Source organism: Mercenaria mercenaria, chromosome 2 (genome assembly GCF_021730395.1).
Source record: "Mercenaria mercenaria strain notata chromosome 2, MADL_Memer_1, whole genome shotgun sequence".
Taxonomy (NCBI): Eukaryota; Metazoa; Mollusca; class Bivalvia; order Venerida; family Veneridae; genus Mercenaria; species Mercenaria mercenaria.
Genome location: NC_069362.1, coordinates 37137468 through 37149237, shown reverse-complemented (window position 1 = coordinate 37149237; position 11770 = coordinate 37137468). Strand labels below are relative to the sequence as shown.

General features: G+C 35.9%; 1 protein-coding gene across 1 annotated transcript in view; it reads left to right on the top strand.

Annotated features, from left to right (window-relative positions):
* The first annotated feature begins 434 nt into the window (after nt 1-434).
* The window catches only part of LOC123563740 (TPR and ankyrin repeat-containing protein 1-like), a 46850-nt gene continuing 35514 nt past the window's right edge, over nt 435-11770 (top strand). Inside the window, exons 1-8 of the mRNA XM_053525254.1 lie at nt 435-506; nt 630-888; nt 2039-2220; nt 5841-5961; nt 9658-9948; nt 10150-10290; nt 11154-11273; nt 11546-11698. Of these exons, the coding sequence (XP_053381229.1) occupies nt 435-506; nt 630-888; nt 2039-2220; nt 5841-5961; nt 9658-9948; nt 10150-10290; nt 11154-11273; nt 11546-11698 (1339 nt within the window). The remainder of the gene's footprint in view (nt 507-629; nt 889-2038; nt 2221-5840; nt 5962-9657; nt 9949-10149; nt 10291-11153; nt 11274-11545; nt 11699-11770) is intronic.

Below are 11770 nucleotides of genomic sequence, written 5' to 3'. Positions count from 1 at the left end.
TAGAAACTGATTCTAAGTCCTTCAACTTGCCAAAAATGACTCTTCAAATGTGCAATTTATGAAAGTTGTGTTTATATTACTAACGGATTTTTAATATAGAATTTAAAAATGTGACCACAAAGAGTGACAACTCTTGCCCCAGGCAAGTACTTTTGATATCTATTAGTTTACTTCCCATGCAATTATACCATCGGATGGGAAATGAAATGCGTTTTAGACAGAGTTCATAATTCTTTTATAGAATATATTCACATGTGTTTGATTTACCCGTAAAGAACTGCTACAAATATTTTATCAGTTTATCTGTGATAAAAATAACTTTTAACAAGTCGATAATAAAATGAAATATCATTTACTATTCTATAGCGAAAATAATACAGTTTTGCGTGTATCAAAATGATACAAAATCATAAAATTATCAAAACGAGTACAATATGCCGCGTATGCGAAACGAAGAAAGAGCACTTGCTATTGGAATGCTTAAAGCTGGAGTCTCGCGTTGTCAGGTAAAATGCGATTTTTCATTATCTTATGTTTTAATTGGTCATTCTTTTTCAAAACATTGAATTACCATTGAAAGAAATGTTATGCACGTTTTCTATTGATATTATTAATAATTATTATTGCAGGTTGCACGTGTGATAGGACGTCATGTAAGCACGATAAGAAACCTTCGGAACAAATTCGTCCGTACCGGAAATGTAGCGGACGAGCACCGAAAACCTCGGCCGCGGGTAACTTCACATAGGCAGGATCGATTCGTTGTGTTACAACTCCTGCGCAGTCGTTTTAAACAAGCAACAATCACTGCGTCCACAACAGTTAACCGCTATATCTCGGCTCAGACTGTGAGAAATCGTCTCCGAGAGCAAGGAATCAGAGCAAGACGTATAAAGAGGTAATCTTACAAGCTGCTCATCGACGAAACAGATTAAACTGGACAAGGAGGCACATGCGATTCAACAGACGCGGTTTGGCAAACATTTTGTTTTCCGACGAAAGCAGGTTCTCGTTTCACCGCAATGATGGTAGGATGAGGGTTTACCGCAGTCGTAACGAAAGCTACAAGGACAATTGTGTTACTGAACGTGACGGGTTTGGTGGTGATTCATCGATGATATGGACAGGCGTGTCATTAAATTTTTAAACACCAGCCATTGTAATTAATGGTAATCTCAATGTGCCTAATTACCAGAATGACGTGTTATACTCATTTGCGGTTCCCCATATGATGACGCATGGTGGTCTAACCCTCATGTATGATAGAGCTACAATTCACACAGCCGCCAGCACTTGGAACTTCTTACAAGGTTTCGACGTTAATGTGCTCGATTTGGGTGATCATTTGTGGGACGAGCTTGAAAGGGGCATTAGGAGACTTCCGGTTGTTACTCAAAATTTTCGGGAATTGGAAGAAGTCATCTGCCATAGAACAGGCGTACATTCGACCTTACATCAGGTCCATGCGCAGTCGGTGCTTTGAAGTTATTCGGTCTAACGGCGGTCATACACGTTATTAAAAACCTGTGACTTTAATTTGGTGGGTCAAGTTGTAAAAGTCTTGTTATGCGAATGGATTTCGTTTCCTGTTATTGAATAATGCATTATGTGAAAATAAATTGTTTTTCAAAATATATTATTTATTTTTGCCTACTTCTACAAATACAATACTGTCAAAAAATATAATAAAAACTAAGTGGTCTAGTTTGAACTTTTGCTCAGTATAATAAACAAACAGACAAACGTGCCAGTAAATACTACTAGAGGCAGTCATGTAATATTGGCAGAAAATGTAATCTTGTGTTTTATGTGTGCTGGCATATATGTTTTACTAATAACTCTTATTTTATTACAAAATGAAGAGAATAAACTGCTTTACGTTTTAATACAAACGATCTTTGACATCATTACCAGATAAACATATGTTACCATGTTTTACTACTTTTGTTAGATACGAAACATTTAACCACAGATTTAATGATTCAAAAGCTTAATAAATACGATATTACATCTACTTAACGCTTAACCTATGTTTTAGATAATGCCATGGTGGGTAATGGTAGACATGGACATGTATGGGCACAGGTGTGTTACTTACTTGTACGAAACAACGATTGGGAAAGTGCAAGCGGAGCATACCATCTGTTTAAAATCAATTTAAGACCCATTACACCACTGAAGCTCGATTTAAAGCCATTCTGCAGTATAAAAGATATCCGAGTAAGACTTACTATTGTTACTAATTTACTTATTGTTTTCTTTTGTACTTTTAGCATGTGTAAATGTTGATTTCTGCTCAACCTAGGGCTAGAGGGCGTTGACGGTAGCATGCATTTCCAATACCGTCCATGAACAGGCTCAATCAAACCGAGCCTGCACGTTTATGTTGTGTTGAGCGACCTGTGGAGTTTCCACTTTTTCTATTTTATTATCAAAGCAGCGTAGTTTGTGTCGTGTGGCGGCTGTAAAAATCTCCCCGCCCGTACATTCAATCAGGGCTGTTATATTTCAATCTTCTCAGATCGTTCAGCACGACTTTTATGTCGTGTTATTGGTACTGTTTAGTTTCTCAGCATGAACATTTCATAGCTTTGAGTATTGTAAAATCACCCCTTGGATATGGTACCTGCATTTTAATTTTGTCTTTTTGCAGTTTCTATGATATGCAGGCTACATAACCTCAGATCCCCTTTCTAAATTCCAGTTTGTTTAGTTCTGCCCATTGTTTTCTCGTTTAGGGCAAACCCATTATTTTAACTGGGGACCATACGCCGCTTTTCATGGAATTACATACTAGTGTAGCATTGAAGGTTCCAAGTGCACCGCGGTACGAACACATCTGTGGATGTCTCTAAATTGATGTTTGTACTTTTAGCAAAGTTGAGTTCTGCTCAGTCCGGGGCTAGAGCTCAGTCAAACCGAGCCTGCAACATTTTCGTTTTTGTTGTGTTGAGCGACCTGTGGAGTTTCCAATTTCTCTATTTTACTAAGCAGACTAGATTATTTCGTTATAAGATGATAACATTTTATATATTTTTGTATTAGGCATGTGCGTTTGTAAAAAATGATGTCAAATGTACATGTAATATGAAAATTAACCCATGTATACTTACAACACATTTATAATTGTGTTCTATTGTACTAGAACCATTGGTGTTATTTATCGCTTTATAAAAAAAATATTTAGAATCTGTGTATCGTAAAATTACAGGATAGCCCACTCGTTGCCAATATAATGCTTCATTTTTTCCACTTTTTTCTTTCCACTGGGAATCAGCGAAAATAAACATATCATTAGAAAAATGTGACGCGTAATTCCATTGCCGTTAAAATACCGTTGTTAGTCAGAGAGAATTATAGTACATCGAGGGGCCTCCGTGGCCGAGAGGTTGAGGTCGCTGACTTCAAATCACTTGCTCCTCATCGATGTGGGTTCGAGCCTCACTCGGGGCGTTGAATTCTTCATTTTGAGGAAGCCATCCAGCTGGCTTACGGATCACCAAAACTGACAAAGATATGATTGATTATCATCTATATGGTTGTCCTCTGAAAATGAATGGCTGCCATGGAAACATTGAAATCATACATAGCTCTAAAGAGTTTTTTTTTTCAAGGGAAAATTTTATTTATTTTGAAAGGGTTTGTCCTGTGAAACAATTTGTCTACGAAAAAGTCTAGAAGATGCATGGTAGACGTTTCTGATCAATGTACTATTTTTTTTTTTTTATTTTGATTTAACGTCGCACCGACACATGCTAGGTCATATGGCGACTTTCCAGCTTTAATGGTGGAGGAAGACCCCGGGTGACCATCCGTAAGCCAGCTGGATGGCTTCCTCACATGAAGAATTCAACGCCCCGAGTGAGGCTCGAACCTACATCGATGAGGGGCAAGTGATTTGAAGTCAGCGACCTTAACCACTCGGCCACGGAGGACCCCAGACCCAATAATTAATATAAACATAATATATACATAAAATACATAGTTAATGTAAAACGTAATTATTGACAACAATGAAAAAACTGTTTAGTGGAATGGTAACGTAACATGTGTAAAGTACGTTACATAGATAATTATTCTTCCTTCAGATAAGTGTTTACGATATAGTGTCATATGATGTTACTCAAATAATCACCAATTTATTTTAGTATGTTATTCAGTTTTATCAATATCTTGTTTCCAATGATGTTTGTTTTAGCATTGGTTCATTTTATGCAAATTTGCTTTAAATACCTAATGTGGAGTAAATTATTTACCTTTAGAGTAACAAAATACCATTTTAGAAAACACTGATAGGCTTTAAGACCAGAGTAAAACTGTCTGGTAAATATTTTGTAAATGATAGATGCAATATAATAAAGTTATTGAAATGGTAATGTAACATGTAAAATACTGTATGTTACATATTGATTTCTTTTTTAATTCAGTGTTTACACTTAATTTCCAAACAATATAGTTCACATACTTGTTATTTCATTGATTACAATTATTTATATTTACGTTTGCCCTATTCTGTTACATTGAAAATTATGACGTTCATTTTGTATGACAGCAGAAGGAAAGGCGCGAAAGTTACGTCATCGCAGCTTAGTGACAACCGACCGCTGTTTCAACGACGTCCGCGTATAGTCAGGAAGAACGGTCCTTATATGACGTCGCAGTTGTTCCGTCTGGTGAACAGAATGGCCGGGAAGCTAATTCTAATGTTTAATGCCACAACATATGTTCAATTTACAATGTTATCTTGTTTACAAATGGAACGGAATAATATAAATGTAAATATATTAAGAAATAAAACTATTTTCTTTTCGGTGTTCATGCGAAATAAACGACAGAATAGGATCAGCAAATCCATGAATCGCGCTAGCGGTTCATGTTTAATTTGCCAATCCTTAAATCATTTCATTTCTTAAATATCATTTTATTCAGTTTAGGTAATATCTTCTTCCTCAGACGTTTGTTATAAATGGCACTTGTTCATTTTATGCAAATTAGTTAAACATACCTAGTTTGTTTGGAGAAAAAATATACCGTCAGTGTTACAAAATACTATTTAAGAAAACACTGAGAGATTTAAGACAAGATCAAAACTTTTTAGTACATTTAAAACTTAGAAAATGTTATTTTTCAACAATATCTGGTCAAATTGTAACATTCTCATTAATATTCATGAATATGCAAATTAGTTAATTAGTATGAAGTAAAAGGCCAATGTCTAAGCTCAATATTGATAACGTTTCTATTGTTTTATCACCAAAATGGACAAAGGTATGACTGATTATCATCTAAACGGCTGTCCTTTCAAAAGATGAACGGTTGCCACGGAAACAGTGAAATCCTACATAGTTCAAAAGAGATTCAGGGGAGCATTGAAATACTGCAATTAAAAGGTCAGTGTTTGAGCTCCATTTGGATACCATTTTTGTGTTTTATCACCAAAATAAAAGTGAAAAACTACAGATTGCATAACACGATATAAATGAAAATATTGCAGGCTCGGTTTGATTGAGCCTCTTCATGGACGGTAATGGAAGTGCAAGCTACCGTCCACGCCCACTAGCCCGGGGTAAACTGACCAAGGAAATTATGATTGATTATCTTCTCCATAGAAACAGTGGAATAATAAAAATTGTTCAGAAGAGATTCCTTTTTCATAGATTAGGATTTTTTATTTATTATGAAAGCGTTGGTCCTGCCAAACAATTTGGTACCTATGAAAACAGTATTCGGGGTGGGTGGGGTTTAGGTGCATGGTACACGTTTCTTGCCACCACCTGTTTAAGAAAATCGTGCATGATAAGTAAAACAGAATTTTGTATACATCAAGTTTCACATTTCAGAGCAATCCATGGGTAGCCGATATCATGCTTTATCTTTCACACTGTGGATCGAACAAAAGGAGTATATCATTAGAAGAAGGTGACACGTATCTTCATGCTGCCGTTAAGATATCATTGGTTGGTAAGTCAAATAAGAATAGAATATAATGTATGAAAATGAAAAGCTTTTACTTCTGCGAATACAAAATCCATGCTTTCTTCTTCAATATCTGAGTCAAAATAAAATAGCTGCCAAAGATTGGTTATGTGGTTATGTTGTGCGGCATATTTCTTGCCCTTATCTGCTAAATGGTTTTAAGTAATTTTCATTTTCTTGACATTGGACATTCGAACCTAGAACGATATTGGACATTCGGACCCAGAGCGACATTGGACATGCGAATCCAAAACAACATTGGACATTCGATACCAGTACGACATTGGACATTCGAACCCAGAACGACATTGGACATTTGAATCTAAAACGACATTGGACATTCGATTTCAGAACGACATTGGACATTCAAACCTAGAACGACATTGGACGTTCGAATTCAGAACAACATTGGATATTCGAATCGAAAACGACATTGGACATTCGAACCTTGAACGACATTGGACATTCGGACCCAGAGCGACATTGGACGTTCGAATCCAAAACAACATTGGACATTCGATACCAGAACGATATTGGACATTCGAACCCAGAACGACATTGGACATTTGAATCTAAAACGATATTGGACATTCGATTTCAGAACGACATTGGACATCCGAACCTAGAACGACACTAGACATTCGAACCCAGAACAACATTGGACATTCGAATCCAAAACGACATTGGACATTCGGTACCAGAACGACATTGGACATTCGAACCCAGAACGACATTGGACATTTGAATCTAAAACGACATTGGACATTCGAACTATGAACGACATTGGACATCCGAACCTAAAACGACATTGGACATTCGAACCCAGAACGACATTGAACATTCGAATCCAAAACGACATTGGACTTTCGATTTCAGAACGACATTGGACATCTGAATCGATATCTAAAACGACATTGGACATCCGATATCAGATCGAGACTGGACACTCGAACCTAGAACGACATTGTACATTCGAACCCAGAACGACATTGGACATTCGAATTTAAAAGGACATGGGACATTCGATACCAGAACGACATTGGACATTCGAACCCAATACTGTATTGGATATTCGAACATAGAACGACATTGCACATTTGCATCCAAAACGACAATGGACACTCGATACCAGAACGACATAATTCATTCGATTTAAGAACGACATTGGACATTCAAACCTTGAACGACATTGGACTTTCAAACCCAAAACGACATTGGACATTCGAATCCAGAACGACATTGGACACACGAACCAAGAACGACATTTTACATTCGAATCCAAAACGACATTAGTAATCTCCATTTGCACCGATTCCTGAAAGTCTGTGAGTGCCCCTGAAATTGTCGCAGACCGTTTTAAATGATTTAAAAAGAAACAGGAACTACTTGGTTAGTGTTATCTCTCCTGGCACCAGTTCTTGAAAGTCTGCGAGTCCTTCTGAATGTGTCACGATTGAGAAAGAAACATAGACTATTGTGACGATGTTTTCTCCCTTGGCACCGTTTTCTGAAAGTCTGCGAGTCCTCCTGAAAGTGTCGTAGACCATTCTAAATGATTGAGAAAGAAACATGGACTATTGTGACGATGTTTTCTTCCTTGCCACCGTTTCCTGAAGGTCTGAGAGTCCTCCTGAAAGTGTCACAGACCGTTTTTAATGGGTTGAATTGATACAGAGGCTAATGGGACGGTGTTTTCTCCCATGACATCTATTCCTGAAAGTCTGCGAGTGTTCCTGAAAGTGTCGCAAACCGTTTTTATGATTAAAACAGAAACAACTACTTGGTTAGTGTTATCTCTCTTTGTACCGGTTCTTGAAAGTCTGCGAGTGCTCCTGACAATGTCACAGACCATTCTTAATGGGTTGAAATGATACTTCTTGTTTCTTTTTTAATTCAAATGTCCAATGTCGTTTTGAAATCAAATGTCCAATGTCGTTTTAGATTCAAATGTCCAATGTCGTTCTGGGATCGAATGTCCAACGTCGATCTAGGTTCGAATGTTTAATGTTGTTCATAGTTCGAATGTCCAATGTCGTTCTGAAATCGAATGTTCAATGTCGTTTTAGATTCAAATGTCAAATGCCGTTTTGGGTTCGAATGTCCAATGTCGTTTTAGGTTCGGATGTCCAATGTCGTTCATATTTCGAATGTCCAATGTCGTTCTGAAATCGAATGTTCAATGTCGTTTTAGATTCAAATGTCCAATGTCGTTTTGGGTTCGAATGTCCAATGTCGTTTTAGGTTCGGATGTCCAATGTCGTTCATATTTCGAATGTCCAATGTCGTTCTGAAATCGAATGTTCAATGCCGTTTTAGATTCAAATGTCCAATGTCGTTTTGGGTTCGAATGTCCAATGTCGTTTTAGGTCAGGATGTCCAATGTCGTTCATAGTTCGAATGTCCAATGTCGTTCTGAAATCGAATGCTTAATGTCGTTTTAGATTCAAATGTCCAAAGTCGTTCTGAAATCGAATGTCTAATGTCGTTTTAAATTCAGATGTCCAATGTCGTTCTGAAATCGAATGTCTAATGTCGTTTTGGATTCGAATGTCCAATGTAGTTATGGGTCCGAATATCCAATGTCGTTTTAGGTTCGGACGTCCAATGTCGTTCTGGGTTCGAATGTCCAGTGTCGTTCTGAAATCGAATGTCCAATGTCGAATGTTTAAATTTACGCCAACTTCACGCTTTAAATGTCCAACGTCGTTCTCTTATCCAATGTTCAATGTCGAATGTCGAACTTCTCGCCAACTTCACACACTTAATAAATTTCAAGACAAATAGGTATAATCTTCTCAAAATTTCACTTCAGTACATAGAAGCATGATTACGTAATTGACACTCGATTATGATTTACTATAAATTCCAAAACATCCAAATGTTTTTTGTTTTAATTTCAACTTTAGAGAAAAAATATCACATTCTTTATACATCACAAAGAAACCATAAAATTGTGTATATCCATGATTTTTAACTCGATATCAAGATATTTCTCGAAGTTCGTTTCAATTTTGTCAGGGTCCATAACTATGCTTTCCGCCTGTATTGCTTCATTCGTTTGGTGTTTGATTGAGAAAGATCGTCTTTTACACACGTTATTGAACAGTTAAACATGTTTAAACAAGAATAAGAATTTGACTGTAGTTATATTCATTCGTGGCTACACAACGCAAAGCTACATTTTCTTTACCTTTCCTTTAGATAGAAACCGATCGGTGCGCTTTTAAGGACTAAAATATGTTCACAACCAGTTTGTTTGAATTTACGTGTTCGATACTTTTTGTTTAACGAAAAACAGAATATATAAAGAACGGACCGGCCATTGCGCAATAGGTTTCGGAGTAACAACTGACGGAAATGTCCTTAATTTAGACAATATCGCAATATTCAAGTTTCAGTGGTCGAGTGTCTATCTGGACATTTATATAGGTACTGGCAGGCATCTGGTCAGGTGTGTTGTTGACATTTCATTTGCCAAAGTGGACAGATATGCGACTCTTACCCGAATAATAGTTAGTGCTAAATGATTCAGTCACTTTAACTTCTTGTCTGTGAAGTGCTCTTGACAATTTGTATACTGAGCATATTTATGGCGATATACATTTGATCTCTTTTTAGTTAAGAACAGTAAACTGACCTCCAATTTGATCATGATTATAAATAATATGTTCTGTTTTGCAGAAAAACAGAAAACACCTACAAACCAGGCACAAAACAGGAGTAACCTACATAAGGCAAAAACAATAAGCCAGAATATAAAAGCAAAACGAAACCAAGGAAGAGCACATACATGTGAAAAATGTGAACGCATTTATTCAAATGCTGTAGAAAAGTTAACAGCAAATATAACTGATGGACTTAAGCTGCTTGTAGAGGTATTAAATATGGATCATAGTAATCAACAGCACATCATCATTGAAAAGAAAGCTCTTGGGGATTTTTCCAAACACATAGGTGAATTAAGCCTGGAAGGTAAATTTTAGCTCATCTTTATTCGTAAAGTTCCTATTGTGAATCCCATTTGAAACGTTTATATACGGCTTAATTTAGGAAAATTATTTATTATGATGAAAACATCAATTAAATATTAATAATAAATAGAAATGCATTGACAGAACTAATGTTAATGTTCAGTAATAAATGAAATTTCTACGTCAAATCTTCATTTTGCAGATGCATCAATCTGTCTCGATTCTTTAAGAAAAGAGAAGTACTTCACAATCATTGATGTTCTTGTCTGCGATAAAAGATGGCTACTGTTAGAATTGACTATACAAAAGAGCAAGAAGTTATTCGCAGAAGGAGAGCTTAAGGGTAAACAGTTGCATGCATATCAAAACAAATATAATAACAATCATGTATCCATTTATTCCCTGAAAAGATAACTGAATCCGTTTCCACTTAGGAGGTTTTGAGTAAACAGTACCAAATAAGTATTAATAGTTAACATGTGTTGCTAAAATTGACAAACAGGTTCGCCTGAAAAGACATCGATGAGGGGCAAGTGATTTGAAGTCAGCGACCTTAATCACTCGGCCACGGAGGCCCCTTTTTGTAAATATAACATGATCAAATAATTGTTTAACCGAGCAAATGCTTGATAAGGTGAAATTAATACAGTTATGTAGATTAATTACAAAGAATAATAATTGGTTAAAACTAGTAAACAAGATATACTAATATACTAAACTAACCAGTGAAATTAAGGAATAAAACTGGAAGGGCTAACTGAATTATCTGTTCTTCAAAAAATGTACGTCTAGAAAGTCAAAATGGATGCAATTAAAAGAAAGAATATTTAGAAAGGTAGACCATGCAAAAGCTATCCTGGAACAGATGCATAGCCATATAAATCGTGTGTAGTAAAAAGAATTTATATATCACGAGTATGATCATCTTTAAACGATATAAGATATTCACAAAACAGATTAGTTGTTTGTAAGCTGTTTTGTATCGACATTGTTAGGTATTAAACTTTCTATGAAATGAAACTAGAGCATGTAATACAATTTATATTTGATGTTATAGGTCATACGTATAAAAATATTTACGAGACTCAAAACGTTTGAGAAAAAAAAGTGCTTCCAGGTGAATATCTAAAAGGTCCGCACAGAGAGGTATGGTATTAAAAAAACAAATATTATATATGTGTATTAGTATATGCTTTCGATTTTTAGAATTTGCTTCAAAATTTACCGTGGAACCTTTGGTCAGAGATACGTCGCTGGATTCAGAAGAAGAAAAGCATCGTGTAGTCTTGAACTTACTAGAGAATGGCTGGCGGATAGCAGATGACAGTAAGTAAAAACTATACTAGTGTTGATGAAACCTTTAGTATAAATCTTGTATAAAACTGTTGGAATTTCGGTGACGCATTTTTTCAGCACAAAACATAAAGACGTTGTTATTACCACATTGCACATAATGTGCTATTATGAGTTTCATGAACTGATCATCATTGGGATGTTAATTCTTAGAATCTACTTAAAGTCATTTTATAATCATCAAGAATACCAGACCTATTACTAACTGGTGTTAAAGTTAAATACAACATTATCAATACTTGTAGATGGTAAGATGGTCGTGAAAAACGCTGTTGAATTGAAAGAATTCAAAGTAGCGATTGAACTGATTAATAGAGGAGCAGATAGTTCAATGATATCTATGTACAGTGGCGATACACCCATTCATGCAGCAATTTTGATTGCTCTACAAGAAAAACGTAAGTTTTAGAGTTTTAAACCTTAAAAAGCACTTTATGGATAGGATAGAAGTAAAATAATTAGTAAATGTA